Source organism: Schistocerca cancellata, chromosome 7 (genome assembly GCF_023864275.1).
Source record: "Schistocerca cancellata isolate TAMUIC-IGC-003103 chromosome 7, iqSchCanc2.1, whole genome shotgun sequence".
Taxonomy (NCBI): Eukaryota; Metazoa; Arthropoda; class Insecta; order Orthoptera; family Acrididae; genus Schistocerca; species Schistocerca cancellata.
Genome location: NC_064632.1, coordinates 443912000 through 443932810, shown reverse-complemented (window position 1 = coordinate 443932810; position 20811 = coordinate 443912000). Strand labels below are relative to the sequence as shown.

Sequence of the window (20811 nt, the reverse complement as noted above, 5' to 3'; positions counted from 1 at the left end):
CATAGCGCATGCCAAGTGTTAGCAACAATCTGCATCACAGCATCACATAAGGTGGTACAAAAGGAGTCTTTTTTACCCTCACTGTACAAACCTGCGTTGTGCAAATATATGTATCACCATCTCAGTACTGGGACATAACATTATTCTTTGAACATATGTTCTTTATTGGCCTTTATGTAACATTACCTTTTAATATCATTGGTGCTTGAATGATGACTGGTATGTTTCACTACCACTAACCAAATTTTTCCTGCAATTTTCGACCTGTTCACACACACACTCATGCAAATGCAACTCACACACACATGACTGCTGCAGTTTCAGGCAACTGTAGCCTCACTCTGTGTGTTAGCATAATCATTCTCTCTTGCCTTTTCTCTTTTAAAATATTTTTCATTTTCTTTTGTAAATAATTTAAAAATTTCAGTTTTACGAACTATTAATTAGCTATTGAAATATCATACTACTAGTGATTATTGTTTGTCTAAGGAATGTCTATAACCTATTGCACTAATGATATAATTTTTTGTGTAGAGAGTGAGGCTAAATTATTCTCAATTGTGCAGGGAATGTTTAGGGGAGGCACATGCGCCTTGTGGTTGTCAGCAGTGGCAACAGTGGCAGCGCAAGATCTCAGAAGTTCGGCCTGAAGAGCTGCGAGCTTCATGCACTGAGACTGAGGATGCTGCTAACTGCCTGTGGCTGGTCACCAACTCAAAACCTTGCCCCAACTGCAAGTCTCCAATACAAAAGAATGAAGGCTGCAACCACATGAAGTGTTCTAAGGTTACCTCCTCAACAATTATTTCTTTTTTCAGAATATTTTTGCTGTCTGCTATATTTATTACTGAAAAATCACTCTTTATTAAATATGTTGTGGACAAATTGCTTAAAAGTCATAACTAAATGTCAAAGAAAACTACTGCCTCGAATTCCACTTTTTCAACTTTTTTCATTTAGTTTTTCAATAAAACTCCTTAAAATGTAATAAATGTGGTCACTAGAGATGAAATCAGTGAGGAAGTGGTGTCATGAAATGGCACCAGTAAAGACTGTACAGAAATTCTGAAACTACATTGCTGTGTTTGTGTTTTCACAATTGAAAATTTATGCCATACTGAGACTCAAGACCTGGATTTCCTGCTTTATGCAAGCAGTCATCTTAACTATTGGGCTATATGAGCACACTTCCAGGCCTGATACTAACTTTTATTGCCTCTATCATCTCAAGGGACTACAGCCCAACTGTGACTGCATCTGAGGCGAGCAGAAATCTAGCTGGGGCAGGTAGTGAGGCTACAGAAGAGGTGTGGGGTGGAAAAAGCAGTGTACCCACATGCCTTAAAAAGGTCATAATTTTCAAAATCCTTTGTAGGGTCCCCTAAGAAGGCTGTATTTTAAAGTTTAAGGTCCTAAAACTTGTATAAAAGTTGTTTTTTTCCCCTCTCGGTATGCTTGTGGAAATAATTATTCATGTATGAGACAACAGCCACGAAGGAAAGCTAAAGGTTACTGCCCATTTATGATTTGGATATGGAAAGAAGGCAGGTAGATATCGTGTGGGGGAATGGAATGTACAGATGGTTGTGGTGAAAGGGCCAGTACTAGTAACCTACAGATGTGTGCATCTTGTAACATATGGCAGCTACGATCCCAAAAATCCACAAATCTTAGATTGCTAGCTTGGCAAATTGCTACAATGGGGGACAGAGGACAGACAACATGAAAGTCAATAAAACACACCAACATTACACAAGGAATAAGCCACCTTCTTTCCATTACCAAACTGTAGAGGGCTTGCCTAATTCAACGGCGAATTGCTGGAATGCATGATGGTGTATTCCATATGCCCACTCACAGTGGTTTTCGTAATATCATTATTGGTTCTAGATTTGTACTCGTGAGGAGGGCGTGTATCTTCATTGATATTCAACATATTTTCTGTGTGATGAGAAGAGTAAATGTCATATGTCATACTGAATAATCCATTGACTTTCCATTCAGTCCTTTTCATCAGTGCTCTGTGGGCTAGTGCTTGTTTAGTTCTTTAATACAGATTTTGTTGAGTGTTACTGTCCTTTAGTGGAAATTTAAAAATTCCACAATGGGAAAATGTGTTTCAGATCATCTTTGGGTTCAGTAGTGAGGAGCGTTGGGTCGCTATGTGAGACTAAGCCCTGGCATCACTTGCATTGGAGACTGAAGATGCCACAAGGATAAGTGCCTATTCTATATTGGCAGTAGTTCCATGTAATATTCTAGAGATGCTGCAAGTTATATGGCAACTACAACCAAGAAGGAATAGGCTTTAATGCCCATGGTGTCTTTGATCTCCATCCATGCATGTAATGTCAAGGGCAGAATATTGTGTACCCAGCATTCGTCTATTTACTGTCTTTGGTTAACAAATGACAGATTCAAGAATTAGATTATGCCCTCCGTTGAGTAATTTGTTGAATGTTACCACAATTAAATGCCCATAATGGGTAAGTGTGTTTTTAATCATCTGTGGTTAAAAAAAATGAATTCAGGAATTGGATTACACCATCTGATGATAAGTTCAGAGCAAATTGCACACTGTGTGCAACAAAGATTTTGTGCTTGGAAAGATGGAAGAATTGTCCTTAAAACTACATATGATGAGTTAGTACATTTTCCATCATTTTTCCATATGTATTTATTTATTATAGTGAATAATGTTTTATCGCGGAATAAGTTTGTGATAAAATAATTAGTTGAGAGCAACCTAAAATAATTAGTTGAGAGCAACCTCTCAAACCTGGAAATGCATCAGTTGGTTGATACTAGCTTATTTACATTCACTCGTAAGTTTCAACATTCTTGCAATATATGACAAGAAACAAAACAAACGGAAAGTAAGTGAATTAATTCTCATTGTTTTCATGCAAAATACCAATCTGTATAGTTTCTAGTTTGCATAAGCTATTTTTATACTGGCACTCATTCCTCACACTGGTCACCGTATTATGAAAAAATCTGAATATTTCTTTCTGGAAGATGCTAGTTCCTTTTCCATGGTTTTCTGACAGAAAGACTAGATTTGTCATTAATGCAAGTATGTTAATCACCTAGCAAACAATTGACATGCACCACTGCAAGTGTAATATCTTGAACATTCACATTAAGAGGAACCATAAAAACTGTTTTAATTTTGGTACACAAGCATTTTTTTTTTCTCAAATCCTATAAATTGCCATGACTTTGTGGCTAGATGTAAAGTTCATCTGCTCTAAACCTTTACAATGCTATATCTATCACCACGAAGCTTCGCACACTCAAACAATTCACTTAGATGCAACCAACCATGATTAGCCTTCATTGCAAATATTTGGGCTTCATATGAGCTGGTGATAACTTAGTGGCTTAGCATGCTAAATGTTCTGCTGCGTGAATGGACTAGTGTTGTTTATTTCGACCATTGTTCTCGGACTGATTGATGTTCTGATTAAATGAGAAATAATTATTGTACTACCTTCATACCTGCATGAAATATTTGTTCGCACACTTGTAAAAGTAAAGAAACTCGAAAAAAGTCTGGTAATAGTATTGCAGCCATCTTGGATAATTGCAGAATGAAATTACATACTCACTAATGTGACCACTGCATTAGCACTTTTTACCAAGCAAAATATATGGAGCTTCACCAGACATTGCTTTGTCACGAGAGGCGCAAGTGGTGGTGCATTTGAATGACAAAATTGGATACTGAGTTATTGAGGCGGGAAAACTCTGAAATAGTGCACAAATCGTTTGATTCTGTAGTTGTGCATGCCATGTGTGCGATTGGCAGCAACCAAGAGACAAGAAGAATACAGTTTGTTCACATGACACGAGAACTGTGCTCCTAGCAGATGAAACTGAAAACTGCGACATAAAAATTTATTTACAGGACAGGGTGGTAAATCTCTTGCATTCATTATGGACAGTACGAAATCTAATTTATTAATTCAGCACTGTACTGAGGACATTGTAATAATTGCACAACACGATCATCAGCTTGAGTTCAGATTTGAGAAGTTGTACTGTACTACATAGATTTGATGGAATGATCAGACTGTATGATGTTTCAGAAAGGGCCTTAATAGTACATGAAATTATATATATAGTACCTAACGAAAACTACATTTTTAATATTTTTTTTTTTTAGGTAGAGATGTTTGATATTAATGATGGCCAAAGAAACAAGTGCTGTGAATTTAGAATCAAAAAACTAAAGAAGGAACTACAACACCCAATTCTGTAGTACTCAAACAAACGGAGAAAAACATTCATGAAGCAGTAGAACAAGTTGCTACTCTATCAAAAAAAGGTTTTTAAAAATGCAATAGTAGATGTTGAAATAATATAGGCAATAAAATGTGTGACTAATAATTTTTCTCACAGGTCTTGTAAGGACATCAGTGATGTTTTTTAGCAAATATTTCTAGACAGCAACATTGCAAAACAGTCTTTATGTGGAACAATTAAGTGTGCATATTTGGTCAGCTTTGGGGTAGCACCATATTTCATGAATATAATGCACGATAAAATTAATAATATGGATAGTTTCACACTACACTTTGATGAAGCATTATATAAATCTTCATAGGCCAAACAAATGGATTTACACGTCTGTTACTGGGATGATGTAATCACTAAAGTAAACACGATATCTATCTTCTACTTTCTTAGGTCACAGTGCTGCCAAGGATGCTATGAAAGCATTTTGTGATCTAACAGATAAACTGGACTTACAAAAGTTAATTCAGAAGTCAGTGGATGGCCTAGCTTTGAAATGGAAACCATTTGGTATGATTCGAGGAAATTTAAATTAAGAGCTCAATGAACAGGTGGTTAATTTAGCTAGTTGTGGCCTGCATGTGATGAATAATGCTTTTAAGAAAGAAAACAGAGTGGCAGGGTGTTGTTTAGATGCTTCGTTTACAGCACTTTACTGGCTGTTCAAGGATTCTCCCTCACATAGCAAGGTTTTATTAAAAATATCAACCATTGAGAAAATACCTTTTAAATTTTGTAGACATAGGTGGCTTGAAAATATTCTGGCAGCAGAGAGGACATTACAGGTATGGCAGGATTTGAAACAGTTTGCTTCTTATGTGAAAAAAAGCAATGTAACAAACCAGGTACAAACTCTTATGAGACAGTAGAAAAATCTACCAAAGATGACTTGATAACTGTGAAACTCATTTTTTTTATCTGTTGCCAGAATGATGAAACCATTCTTAGAAAAATATCAAAGCCTTAATCCAATGTTACCTCTTTTGCTGAGGATCTAAGAGGGCTTGTTCTTGATGTTTTTATAAATTGGAATACAGTAAAAAAAGAACACACAGATAAACTGACCTCTGAAAACAGACTATCAGAATTTGATTTGGAAGACAAATCTATGTATTAGTTTAGGTTTTATAGGAAACCTAATAGTAAAAAATTTACTTTTTGAGAAGAAAGTCTCAAAGAAAGAGATCTTTAATTCAAGATCTGATGCTCATAATTTTTTATTTCATTAGTTAAAAACTTGCTAGAAATATCTTCAGTTATGGTCCAAAGTTTATCTTCTTTAGAGCCAAGGCAGATGGCATTTAATTGCTTTGATTGTTATGTTAAAATGAAATTGGCATTAAGCAATCTTATGAAGGCTAAAGTTAATAGAGAAGATGAGTATGAAGTGCTACTGATAAATTATAATAAATTTCTAAGTGGGCAAGTATCATCTAACTATGATCTCTTTTAAGTTTACAGTCCTTCAGAGGAAAGATTTGATTCTTTTTGAAGTAAGTTTTTGACTCCAGATTTTTCAAAGCTGTACAATGTCATCAAAAAGCTATTGATTTTATCTCGTGGTCAAACAGATGTAGAAAGAGGTTTCTCATGAAACAAATAACTGATCACCTAAAACTCACTGGGGGATTAGCTAATTTTGTAGTGAGGAAGGAACTTCATTTATGTGCCATTGATGCCAGGCAAAAATGTACAACGTGTCTTGAAGAACAGAAAAAATTGAGACACAGTGAAATGTAAGGTTCTAAAAGAAAATGAGTGGTAGATGAAATAGAAGGATTGAAAACTAAAAAGAGGAGATTAGGAGATGCTGTTAGTGAACTAAAGAAATGTCCTGATTTGGCAGAAAAAGCTGAAAATGTGGGAGCAGAAAAAGCTGAAAATCTGGGAGATATGAAATGTATTTTCCAAACAAACAGTTTCAGAAGATCAGTTGAATCCATGCTGAAAGGTATGAAAGTAATTAGAATATGTAATTATAATTAATGTGTATGTAGATAGTGGTGTAGTGTGTATATAAAATAAAATTTAATTATAAAATACATTTTTTAAAGTGGCTAATAATGCCTATTAACTGGTTTTGCTAAATAAAAAAAATCTTGTGGAGCAAGTGAATATTTTATTTTATCATAATTTTTCAGCATCTTTTTTAAAAAAATTCTCGTTAGAATGCATGTGATCACAGAATTTAAAAAGACATTAATTTTCGGATCAGGAAAAGAGTGAGAACCCTGAAGTGGGAGGCATAGTAGAGTAGTGGTGGGGAAGATGCTAGTGCTGTTTGTGGGAGTGTACAGGGAAATGTTGGAAACAGGTTACAGTTACAGCATTGAAAAATTATGCTACTGGGTGGAGGGGAGATGTTGAGAAGATGAGAGGACTGTATATATGCATTGACAAGAGAGAAGGAGTGTGTAGTACTGGAGTATGAGCAGGGAAAAGGACAGGTAGGTGGAGGACAGGTAATAGCAAAGGTTGGGGTGAGCAGTATTACTGGAATGAAGTATATGTTGCAGAGAGAGCTCCCACCTGTGTAATTCAGAGAAGCTTCTGTTGGTGGGATGAATCCAGATGACACAGTCTGTGAAGAAGTTGGTAAAATGAAACTGATCATATTGGGTGGCTTGCTCATCAACTGGGTGGTACAGAGGTCTTTTGGTCACTGTTTGGCAGTGGTCAGGGTCATTCATGCAGACAGAGAGCTTGTTATTAGTCATGTCCATGTAGAATGCAGTGCAGTGGTTGTTACTAAGTTTGAAGATCAAATGCTAGATTTACTGGTAACCCTGCCTTTGATGGGGTAGGAGATGCCTGTGACAGAACTGGGGTAGGTGATAATGATGAGATGTATGGGACATGTCCTTGCATCTAGGTCTGTTGCAGGGATATACTATGCCACACACCCTCCCTCTTCCCATTACTACCTACTCCAGTCCTGTCACTGGCAGGTGGTAGTAAGAAGATGTATGGAATGTGTCTTGCATCTAGGTTTGTACCAGGGATATGCTGCCCCATACATCCTACATCCTCCCTCCACAACCTATTCCAGTTCTGTTACAGGCGGAAGTTTCCTACCCTATGTAAGGCAGGGCCTCCTGTGAAAGCAGCAATGTGGTCTACAAACTTAGCTGCAACCACTGTGCAGCATTCTACTTGGGCTTGACTACTAACAAGCTGTCAACTACATAGAGAGCTACCGACGGACTGTGGCCAAGAAGTTGCCTGACGACCCAGTTGCTGAACATGCCACCCAAGGTGATGTGCTTCACTGTAATGGCTACTTCACTGACTGAACTACACAAGTGGGTACTCTCTCTGTAACGTATCCTTCGTTCCCATAACCCCCCTGTCATCAACCTTCAATGGGCCCTCTCCTTCATCTGCCTATCTACATCTACATGTACATCTCTACTCTCTGCAAACCATTGTAAGTGCATAAGAGAGCCTACATCTCATTGTACCAGTTATTAGGGTTTTTCCCATTCCATTCACACATGGACCACAGGAAGAATAATTGTTTGAACGCCTTTGTGTGTAATTATTCTAATTTTGTCCTCATTATCCCTATGTGAGTGACACATAGGGGGTTGTAGTATATTCATAGAGTTGTTATTTAAAGCTGGTTTTCGAAGCTTTGTTAGTAAACTTTCTAGGGTTAGTTTACATCTATTTTCAGTGTAGTTTGAGCAGTGTTCTAGAATTGGTACGCCAGTGATTTGTAAGCAATCTCCTTTGTAGACTGATTGCACTTGCCCAGTATTCTACCAACAAACCAAGATCTACCCACATGCCTTATCCACAACTAAGATTGCGTGATCATTCCATTTCATACCTACAAAGTGTTACACTCAGGTATTTATATGAGCTAGCCAATTCCAGCTGTGACTCATTGCCGGCCGAAGTGGTCGCGCGGTTCTGGCGATGCAGTCTGGAACCGCGAGGCCGCTGCGGTCGCAGGTTCGAATCCTGCCTCGGGCATGGATGTGTGTGATGTCCTTAGGTTAGTTAGGTTTAACTAGTTCTAAGTTCTAGGGGACTAATGACCTCAGCAGTTGAGTCCCATAGTGCTCAGAGCCATTTTGTGACTCATTGATATTACGGTCATAGGATACTATGTTTTTTTGTTTTGTGAAGTGCACAGTGTTACATTTCTGAACATTTAAAGCAAGGTGCCAAACAAAAATTCTGAGTTACTATTAATATTGTCCATAAAGTCATTAATATATTACATGAACAGCAAGGGTCCCAGCACACTTTCCTGGGGCACACCTGAAGTTACTTCTATGTCTGATGATGACTCTCCATATACAAGATCTGTTCAAAAAAATCCAGAACTTTTTTTTTTACCTCATCTATCATTGCAAATCTTCATCCATTCAGTGGTGTTTCCAACTTTGGAAATAAAAAAAAAAGTCTGCAGGGGCCAGGTCTGGAGAGTATGGAGAATGAGTCAGCAAAGTGATTTTGTTTTTTGTGTAGCAGTCATGCACCAACAGGGATGAATGTGTGGGTGCATTATTGTGATGCAAGAGCCATGAATTGTCTCACCTCATTTCAGCCCATTTCCTTCTCACATTTTTTAAAGATGTCACAAAACATCCTGATAGTACCATTGACTAATAGTTTGTCCCTGTGGCATGAATTCATTGTGGACTAATCCTTCAAAGGCAAAGGAAACTATCAGCATGGCTTTGACAGTTGACCTGACCTGATGAGCTTTTTTGAATCTTGGAAAAGTTTTCCTGACCCATTGTGAAGATTGAAACTTGTTCTCAACATCTTAACTGTAGACCCATGTCTCATCACCAGCTATGATTATTTTAAGGAACATCTTATTCTTATTTGCAAGATCCAAAAGCTCTTTGCAGATTGCAAGGTGAAGGTCTCTCTGCTCTTGAGGAATGAGCCATGGGACAAACTTGATGGCAACACTGTACATTCCAAGATGCTGCATAAAGATTTCGTGATATGATCCAATTGAAATGTTACATTCTGCTGCAATCTCTCAGACAATCAGTCTTTGATTGACATGCACAATTTTATTGATGTTCCTGACATGAGCGAGGGTGGTAGACATCAAAGAGTGTCCTGAACGAGGGTCACCTTGAACTTCCGTCTGGCCATTTTTAAATTGTGTGAACCATTTATAACACCAAGTATGGCTTAAGCACTCATCACTGTAGGCTTCCCGCATCATTTGGCGAGTCTCTGTAAAAAGGTTTTCTTGAGTTTCACACAAAATTTAATGCAGTTGCATTGCTCCTCTAACTCCGCCATCTCCAAATTTGCAAACAGTGTGACACAATATTCTACTCAATACAGTGCTGTACAATAACTAACAGACATGTAAGTATGAAACTTCCAGCAGTTATACATTAAACACAGGCATGTGCAGGGATTCCAGCTGCATTTCGCTCCAACACACTATTGGTGCAAACTTATGAATGTTGCAGAATTTTTTGAACAGGCCTCATAAGATAACATGATGCATCCTCCCTGCCAAAAAGTCCTCAATCCAGGCACAAATTTCACTCACCCCATATGGCCATGCTTTTGAGAATAAATGTAGATTGGTACCGAGTCGAATGCTTTTCGGAAATCAAGAAATACTGCATCTGCTCGACTGTCTCGAACCAAAGCTTCCAGTTTTAACAATTTCAGCTGTTTATTATCATCACCCTTTTCAGTGGTACAAGGGTTAAATTGGGGCAATTCTCCTGGGTTTTCCTTTGTAAAGGAACATTTGAAAACAAGAGTTAAGCATTTCAGCTTTTGCTTTGATACCCTCAGTTTCAGTTCTTGTCTCATTTGTTAGTGACTGGACAGTAACTGTGTCGCTAATAGCCTTTACATGTGACCAGAATTTCTTTTGGTTTTGTGAAAGATCATTTGACAGTATTCTGCTACAGTAGTGTCGTGGCCACTGATGTGACATCCTCAAAGAGGTCAGGTCTATTTGTTGCCATTAGATCCAATATATTTCCGTCTTGAGTGAGGTTCCAAACTATCTGTTCAAGATAGTTTTCAGTTAAGGCATTCAGTAATGTTTCACAGGATGTAATTTTCCCAGCTGACAGTTGGTTGATTAAAGTCTCCACTGATGATTACAGTATGATTGGGGAACTTACGTGCAGTGTCTGGTGGGGGCAATAGGAGAATCCAATTACGATTTTATGCCCACCATTGATACTGAGTCTTGCCCAAACAGTCTCAAATGCAGCTTCAGTTTCCACCTCAGTGGTTTTGGGTTTCTTGTAGACTGTGACAAATACATATACTTCCGATATGCAATTAAATTTTCTCCAAAAATATTACTGCTCTCCCCTTTGCTGCTCACACTACAATCCTACACTTGCATTATCCTGCTGCAACCATGTTCCTACACACTCCCATGAGCAGCACTAGCGTCTTCTCCCACTGCTATCCTACACCCTCCCTTCCACACTCCTCTTATGTACCCACACTACCTACCTCAGCAAGATTGTTGCCCACCACAGAGACAGCTGCAATCAGATCTTAGTGCCCAGGGATGACAGTGGTTTTGCATGCATGACTTGTGCTTATATGAATTTGTGTTTTCTACTTCTAATGAAGGATGTAGACCAAAAGCTGAAATTTTCTAGCATTTTTTTCCCATTTTGCTTGTCCACAACGCAATGCCTTCTCCATGTGGTGAGTAGCAATCTGTCCATTCGATATCACTGTTATTCCATATTGGACTTTCAATTGTTTCATTGCCACTGACATTTCAACCTTTAATTTCTCTCAAGAGTTACTTGTGAATAGCATCACAGGGGTGATTATTGATGAAATATGATAAACTGACTCAGTGGGGATGAAATCAGTGAAGATCCAGAGACATGAAATAGTGCAAGGTACCACCATTGAGAAATGCTAAACCCTAGGCATTGTCCTATAAGCTTATGGTCAAGTCTTATGCTTGCGAAAAGCAGGAATCTGACTTCAAGTCCTGCTCAACACAAATTGTAATTGTCACAATACAATCATTATTTTTTATATTACTGTGCCTTAAACTGACTTTGAATACAATAGATTCCTATGAAAGTGTAGGAAATTAAACACTCTACAGATGTAAGACATTGTGCATATAATGTATAAGCCTCAAAGAACATTAGCCTAATGAAAGCAATAACTGAAAAAAAAGTTTAAAGAGAACTTGAAAATGAAAATAAAGCTATATGTACTCCACTAATTTTTAAAAAGTTGAAAAGTTTGAGAAACTTTGGCTATGCATCCATGACGATTTTGTAAGCTCACAAATGCAAGCTGATCTCTATAGGTAGTAATAATTTGTAACCAACCAACAGTTACATGCTTTTTTGCTATAATTTTTCAAAATGTGACACTTTTTGCTGTCTCTCTCTTTCTAATCAGTTACCAGTACTGTTGTGATAAGTTGACAGATCCCTTATCATCACTGCTCTGGCACTAAAGATCTCATTTATTGCACTCAAGCAAGCATATCATCGTCAGCAACAACAGTGCTTCATTAAATTCTTAATACTCTCATTTTCATCTGCTTAACTTCTTTGCTTCAGCTGTATCCTTATCTGAGACGTGTGTGTGTGTGTGTGTGTGTGTGTGTGTGTGTGTGTGTGTGTGTGTAAAAGGAACAGGAGTCATAATTTATAACTCTTTCTTCCTCTTCTTCTTATCCTTATATTTTGTAGAAGCAGTTGGAGACTCCAAGAACTTGAAATATGATCCTGTTGTTCTTATCCTTGAATTGGTTCAGTAATAACTTTATTTTTCATTATAGTTAATGTGTGTATTTTAGTAGCTTTCTAGTTCTGTTATTGTTTTCAATGAACAGTATTGTTTTGATTTTGTTATGTACATTAAATGCTATGAAGCAGTATTCAGCAAAGTTGTACTAGCTGCTAAAACTGGCAAATAATACAATCATCCTCCAACACAGAAACAAGCCAAAACCAGTATGGTCAGTTGTTCTGTCGGAGTTAGGAGCAAAAGTGAAAAGATGAGAGATTCTGAAAACTAGATTTGAAAATGATATTATAGTAAGCCCCATTCAGAAGTCCAATTGTTTGAACGAATTATTCTTAAATATAGTCCGCTTCCATATCATAGTAGTCTGCCTCCATAGCGTAGCGGTAGCGTTACCGCCTACCACACAGGGGGCCCGGGTTTGATTCCCAGCAGGGGACTGCGTGTTGTGTGTCCTTCATCATCATTGATTCACAAGTCGCTGACATGGTGCCAACTAAAAAGGACTTGCATTATGACGGCCAAACTCCCCCGAATGGGGCCTCCGGCCAACAATGCCATACGATCATTTCCATTTTTTTCTTAAATATAGTAAACCCAGACAAGGGTGCCATACTGGGGGGTGGGGGTGCGGGATGAGGGAATGGAAAAAATAGGTAGTAAGATGTTTTTCTTTCAAGAAAATGATTTAAAGGTTGTTATTACTCAGGTTAACAAGGTGGGAACTGGAACTTTTTTATGGCTGCTTGCATGTCTCCATTTCTCTTCTAAAACATTAAAATACTCCATAACCCCACCTAGGTCTAGCTCACCCCTCCCCCCTTACAAACTATCATATGGGTGCCCTTGAGCTCAGATGTAGATGTGGCAGCCTAGCAAGACAAGGAAATTTCATAAGCTTGGAAAACAACAAGAATACATATTTTAACAAGTTGTAAAACTCACCCAAAGAGATTTGAAAAATGAAATATTGTCTTTAATAAACAGAACCTGATCTTGGTAGGATGAGACACCTGCATCTGTAACCAAGGGTGTGTATGATGTCATTTCACTTCCAGTGTCAATTATTGTAAAATTAGTCCTTTGAGCAGGGATTTTGCCAAATAAATTGAAATATGCTAAGGTAGAACAATTATTCAAAAAGTGATTGATGGAAGATATGGGGAAATGCTGTCTATCTCTTTTATGTTGGTGTTCTGTAAAGTGTTTGAAAATATTGTAGCAAAACAATTTCAAAAACTTCTTTCTATAAGTGACACAAGTTTTAAAAACCAGATTGGATTCTAACAACAAAAAATACTGTAAGTGCCCTCAGTGAGTTTACTCAAAATGTATGCTACTCGTTAGGGCAGAGTGCTCACTGGAATATTCTGTGTTCTTGACAAAGTATTCAATCCAGTGAATCACTCCTTACTTCTGCATAAATTACAGGTAGATGAAATCAAGAGACACTGCTCTACAGTGTTCAATTCTTACTTAACATATAGGAAGCAAAAAGTAATTCTCATTTCAGATTCAAGCAATTACTAGTTTGAAATTCAAGCAATTTCTCCTCAAAGTGGGAAGCTGTTTATCAAAAAGTTTCACAAGGTTTGAAAGCAGGTCCCTACCTGTTCCTTTTCCAAACAAATGACCTACCATTTGCTATTGATGTTCATTCAGTTTTATTTGCTGACAATACATGTTGTAATTGAAAAAGAAGTGCCTGGAAGACTCCCAGACTTCAGAAAAATTTGAATCTCAGTTCCATTAAAATGCACTAAAACTAAGCACAACTACACCAAAATGATGCAATTTGAAATTAAATCAGTGGAATAGAGTGAAATAAAAATAACAAAAAATTATCAGGATATCACAGAAGCAAACCATGTAAAGTTATTAGGCCTAAATCCTGATAAAAATTTAAATTGAATGGCAAATGTGCACTGCTTAGCAAACATACTGAATAGCTTAGCATTTGCAATTCATATTTTGTCAGGTGGCACAAATTTAGGCACCAGAAAGATAGTATATAAGTGCTGTTTTGAGTCAGTTATTAGTTATAGCATAATCTTGTGGGGAAATTCAGAAAACATCTCAAGGCTCCTAGTATAACAAAAGAAAATAATTAGAAATGTGTGTGTTGCAAAATGATGGAAATACTGTCAATCACTGTTTGAAACTTTAAAAATATTATCCGTTTTCAGTTTTACATGTATGAGGTGTTGATTTCCGTATGCAAGAGCCAACATACACTTGACACTTATGATTCCCACACAACTGCAGCACTAACCACACAGATTATTTTAAACTTCCAACACCCCATTTCAAACTCTACGCTCAAACACTAGAGTATTTCGTGTTAAAAATTTTCAATGAAATAAGAGACAGTGATTTATTTTACATGGAGTTTGGTTTGTTGAAAAGATTCCTCTTTACTTTTCTGATGGAAAAGTCCTATTATTTTGCTGAAGATTTCACTGAGGAGAGTTTCACAGACTGAATAAGAGAATTATATATTTTATTTTTTGTGTATTGAAAACTATAATAAGTATTTGTGTTGCTGTATCTCAGAGAGTATATAAAATAATGAAAACTTTTGTATTTCTCCTAAAATATTCTTATTGTAAAACTTGACATGTCTCCTATACATCACATTAAATAATTTGAAAATTGTGTGTAATGAGATGAATAAATCACATTTCACACTTCTTTTGCAGTGTAAGTGTGACTTCTGCTGGGTGTGTCTGGAGAACTGGAAGAAACACAGTTCAGCAACAGGTGGCTATTTTCGTTGCAATCGTTTTGAAGCAGTGCACAAGGCTGATGAGCGGCAGGGGGCTCTTATCACTGAGGTAAGGACAAAAGTGTGAAAAGTGTTTCATGTCCAGACACTGGAAGTTTTTTCGTAGAACTGATGCTAGATAAAAAATAAATAAATAAACTGTCTAATAACTGTAGTATTACAGGTTTTCTTTAATTACTATGAAAGTGAAAGGTGACCAAAATAGAAGATTATTTCAAGTGAATCTACACTCAAAGGAATGTATGCAATTGTCATTAATGAGAGAGACATTTGTGGCTCAACAGGTTAGGCAAGGAAATAAATCAACACCTCAGGCCAAAAGAGAAGCAAAAGAACAATGTTGTTATTGTGGTCTTCAGTCTGAAGACTGGTTTGATGCAGCTCTCAATGCTATTTTATCCTGTGCAAGCTTCTTTATTTCCAAGTAACTACTGCAATGTACATCCTTCTGAATCTGCTTACTGTGTTCATCTCGTTGCTTCCATCTATTTACACCCCCCCCCCCCCCCCCTTGCTTCCCTCCAGTACTAAATTGGTGATCCCTTGATGTTCTGTACCATCCGATCCATTCTTGTAGTCAGGTTGTGCCACAAATTTTTTTTCTCCCAATTCTGTTCAGTACATCCTCATTAATCACATGATCTACTTCAGCATTCTTCTGTAGCACCACATTTCAAAAGCTTCTATTCTCTTCTTGTCTAAACTGTTTATCATCCATGTTTCACTTCCATGCATGGCTACACTTCATACAAATACTTTCATGAAAGACTTCCTGACACTTATATCTACATGTGATGTTAACTTATTTCTCTTCTTTGGAAATGCCTTTCTTGCAGTTGCCAGTCTACATTTTATATCCTGTCTACTTTGACCATCATCAGTTATTTTACTGCCCAAATAGCATAACTCATCTATTACTTTAAGTGTCTCATTTCCTAATCTGATTCCCTCAGCATCACCTGATTTAATTCAATTTCATTCCATTATGCTCATTTTGCTTTTGTTGATGTTCATCTTATATCCTCCTTTCAACACATTCGCCATTTCATTCAACAACTCTTCCAAGCCCTTAGCTGTCTCTGATAGAATTATTTTGTACAGTCTCATCATCAAACCTCAAAGCTTTTATTTTTTCCATGGATTTTAATTCATACTCCAAATTTTTCTTTTGTTTCCTTTACTACTTGCCCAACATACAGATTTAATAACATCAGGAATAACCCCTTCACTCCCTTCTCAACTACTACTGCTCTTTTATGCCCATCGACTCTTATAACTGCCGTCTGGTTTCTGTACAAATTGTAAATAGCCTTTTGCTCCCTGTATTTTACCCCTGTAACCTTTAGAACTTGAAAGAGAGTATTCCACTCAACATTGTCAAAAGCTTTCTCTAATTCTGCAAATGCTGTGAATGTAGGTTTGCTTTTCCTTAACCTACCTGTTATGAGAAGTCATAGGGTCAGTATTGCCTTGTGTGTTCCTGTCTTTCTCCAGAATCCAAACTGATCTTCCCTGAGATCAGCTTCTACCATTTTTTCTTTTCTTCTGTAAAGGATTTGTGTTCGTACTTTGCGACTATGGCTTATTAAAGTAATAGTTCAGTAATTTTCACATCTGTCAGCACCTGCTCTTTTTGGTATTGGAATTATTATATTCTTTTTGAAATCTTAGGGTATTTCACCTGTCTCAGACATCTTGCCCATCAGATGGAGGAGTTTTGTCATGGCTGGCTCTCCCAAGGCTGTCAGTAGTTCTGATGGAATGTTGTCTACTTCCAGGGCCTTGGTTCGACTTGGGTCTTTCAGTGTTCTGTCAAATTCTTCACACAGTATCATATATCCCATCTCATCTTCATCTATGTCCTCTTCCATTTCCATGATATTGTGCTCAAGTACATCTCCCTTGCACAGAATGTCTATATACTCCTTCCACCTTTCTGCGTTTCCTTCTTTACTTTGGCCTGGTTTTCCTTCTGAGCTCTTGATATTCACACAGGTGGTTCTCTTTTCTCCTCAGATCTCTTTATTTTTCCTGTAAGTGGCATCTATCTTTCCCCTAGTGATATATGCTTCTAAATCCTTACATTTCTCCTTGATCCATTCCTACGTAGCCATTTTGCAATTCCTGTCAATCTCATTTCTTAACCATTTTTATTCCCTGAAAATTGACATTAGAAAGTTGTGATCATAATTTCATTTTTTCGTTGCAAACAGTTGTAATAATTGGTTTTGACTCTTATTCTATAATTCTGCCAAGATAACAGACTTGGCAGGAAAGTAGGTTATTTTGATTCGGTATGCATAATGCAGTTGTGAACTTCTTGGTAGACTAAAAGTATGTGACAGATCAGGGTTCAAACTTGGAACCTTGCCTTTTTTGGGTAATGCTCTTACCAGCTGATGTAGCCAGACATGACCGATAAGCTGCTGTTACAACTTCTGTTCTCCCACTTTCTAAACTTTACAGAAGTCCTCCTGCATACCTTGTGGGACTACAAGCACACCTACTACAAAGGGTGCCACAGCATAAAGATTGTTTCCAGACTGAATATTGCCCTCTGAAACAGACTGTGTTCTATTTAGAAACTTCCTGCCAAATTAGGTTGGACTGGAACTTGAACTCACATCTTTTGTGGATAGTTCAATAATGAAGAACATTGTCCACTGCAGGTCCTAGACCCAATCCAGTGCATAGTTTTAATTTGGTAGTAAGTTTCAAGCCTGAAGCACTCCATTAGAGTTAAAGAATAATTGTGGTTGATGTAATTGTATTTGCTGTGGTACAGTCATTAATATTGACTGTACTTAAATCATTTCAAAGGATGATAAGTTCCAGAGAATCCATGTCTTGGATATTAAACCTCTTGGCAGTTCTCCCCAGAGGCAGATAAAAATCATTTGCTGCATTGTTGAGACACTGTTTTCTTTGTTGTTGGTGATAACAGATATTTAATTGTAAATTCATGTGGTCATTCTATGTATGGGTTATTTGGTGGCATATTGGATCGGTTCTCTCCACAAATCCCTATTCAGTCCTAGGATTTTTTTCTGTGACATGTTGTCATGTTCACACTGGCAGTGATTAGTGTGTGTGAAGAATACAAGGTAGCCTAGTGCTTTAAAGTCAATTGTTAAAATGTAGGTTCTCACTACAAATGCCAATGTTGTTGTTGTTGTTGTTGTTGTTATTGTCGTTGTTGTGGTTGTGGTTGTCATTCTGAAGAATGGTTTGATGCATCTCTCAAAAGCACTCTATCCTGTGCAACTGTCTTCATCTCTGAATCACTGGTGCAACATACATTCTTTTCATCTGCTTGCTCTATTCATATCAAGGTCTTCTTCTACAAGTTTTACACACCTCACACTTCCCTCCATCACCAAATGTACTATTATTTGACTTCAGGATGTATCCTATCAACCAATCTCTTGTTTAAGTCTCCCACACCCGGGTTCCTGGGTTCGATTCCCAGCGGGGTCAGGGATTTTCTCTGCCTCGTGATGACTAAGTGTTGTGTGCTGTCCTTAGGTTAGTTAGGTTTAAGTAGTTCTAAGTTCTAGGGGACTGATGACCGTAGCTGTTAAGTCCCATAGTGCTCAGAGCCATTTGAACCATTTTTCTTGTTTCAGTCAAGTTATGCCATAACAATATCATTAGCTATTCAATCCTCCCATATAATATTGAGCATTCATCTTTAGAACCACATTTCGAAATCTTCTATTCAGTTTTTGTCTGAACTATTTATCATCCATGTTTCACATCAATACATGACTAGACTTCAGACAAATACATTCAGAAAACTTCCTATCACTTAATTTTGTATTATGTGTTAACAAACACAGAAATGCTTTTTATGCTAGTGCCAGTCTGCATTTTATATCCTCTCTACTTCAGCCATCATCAATCATTTTACTGCTCAGATAGCAAAACTCATGTACTACTTTTAGTGTTTTGTATCCTAATGTAATTCCTTCATCATCACTTGCTTTAATTCAACTACATTCCACTGCCCATATTTTACTTTTCTTTGTGTTCATCAAAACTCTAACCATCATGCTTCTCAACTGCTTGCTCAGTGGAAAGATTGAGTAACATTGATGATAAGCTACAACACTGCCTCACTCCCTTCTAAACTATTGATTCCTTCCCATTTCTTTGACTCTTACAATTGCAATCTGCTTTCAGTTCAAGTATAACCTTTCACTCTACATATTTCTTTTCTGTTACCTCCAAAATTTTGAAAAGTGTGTTCTGGTCAACATTGTGAAAAGCTTTATCTAAAATCTACAAATGCTAGAAATATAGGTTTACTTGTCTGAAACTTGTCTTCTAACATAAATTGTTGGGTAAGTACTGCTTCACATGTTCCTACATTTCTTTGGAACAGTAACTGATCTTCTCCAAAGTCAGATTCTTCCTTTTTTTCATTCTTCTGTAACTAATTCGTGTCAGTATTGTCAAACAATGATGTACTAAATTGATGATGAATAAACTCATGATTTAGTAATATTTACACTGGTCAGCACATCCCTTTTTTGGAACTGAAATTGTTACATTCTTCTTGAAGTCTGAGGGTATTTTGCGTGTCTCATATATCATGCGTACCAGGAGGAATAGTTTGGCTTGTAGCTAGCTCTCCCAAGAATCTCATTTTTTCTGTGGGAGTGTTGTCTGCTCCAGGAGCATTGTGTGTGCTTCAGTCTCTCAAAGCTCTGTTAAATTTCTCTCACATTACAAGATTTCAGATCTCATCCTCATTTACTTCCTCTTACCTTCCTAGAATATTGTCTTCAAGTTCATTTCCTTTGTATCACCCCTCCATATACTCCTTTCAGCTTTCCCTTCTTTGCTTAGCATTAGCTTGCCATGTGATTGGTTGATATTTATACAGTTGTTCCTGTTTTCTTCAAAGTTCTCTTTAATTTCCCTATAAGTGGCATCTATTTTTTCCCAGGCATCCACACTTTTACAGCCATGCATTTCTCATAGCCACTCCTACTTAACAATTATGTGCTTTCTATCAGTCTCATTTTTCAGACGTTTGTATTTTCTTTTGCCTGCTTCATTTGATACATTTTTATATTTTCTCCTTTCATCAATTAAATTCCATTTCTCCTATGCATCCTCTTGGGTAAAATATTCCGGATTTAAAATAGTTCCCCACTCGGATCTCCGGGCAGGGACTACTCAGGAGGACGTCGTTATCAGGAGAAAGAAAACTGGCATTCTACGGATCGGAGCGTGGAATGTCAGATCCCTTAATCGGGCAGGTAGGTTAGAAAATTTAAAAAGGGAAATGGATAGGTTAAAGTTAGATATAGAGGGAATTAGTGAAGTTCAGTGGCAGGAGGAACAAGACTTTTGGTCAGGTGAATACAGGGTTATAAATACAAAATCAAATAGGGGTAATGCAGGAGTAGGTTTAATAATGAATAAAAAAATAGGAGTGCGTGTAAGCTACTACAAACAGCATAGTGAACGCATTATTGTGATCAAGATAGACACGAAGCCGACGCCTACTACAGTAGTACAAGTTTATATGCCAACTAGCTCTGCAGATGATGAAGAAATTGATGAAATGTATGATGAGATAAAATAAATTATTCAGGTAGTGAAGGGAGACGAAAATTTAATAGTCATGGGTGACTGGAATTCGAAAGTAGGAAAAGGAAGAGAAGGAAATGTAGTAGGTGAATACGGTCGGGGCTAAGAAATGAAAGAGGAAGCCGCCTGGTAGAATTTTGCACAGAGCATAACTTAATCATAGCTAACACGTGGTTCAAGAATCATGAAAGAAGGTTATATACATGGAAGAACCCTTGGAGATACTAAAAGGTTTCAGATAGATTCTATAATGGTAAGACAGAGACTTAAGAACCAGGTTTTAAATTGTAAGACATTTCCAGGGGCAGATGTGGACTCTGACCACAATCTATTGGTTATGAACTGTAGATTAAAACTGAAGAAACTGAAAAAAGGTGGGA

At 37.3% G+C, this 20811-nt stretch overlaps 1 protein-coding gene across 3 annotated transcripts in view; it reads left to right on the top strand.

Moving 5' to 3' along the window:
* Window positions 1–20811, top strand: part of LOC126092311 (ankyrin repeat and IBR domain-containing protein 1-like) — a 564318-nt gene that overhangs the window by 345269 nt on the left and 198238 nt on the right. For all 3 annotated transcript variants that reach the window (XM_049907838.1, XM_049907837.1, XM_049907836.1), the window contains 2 exons: window positions 567–786; window positions 14745–14879. In XM_049907838.1, the coding sequence (XP_049763795.1) occupies window positions 567–786; window positions 14745–14879 (355 nt within the window). The remainder of the gene's footprint in view (window positions 1–566; window positions 787–14744; window positions 14880–20811) is intronic.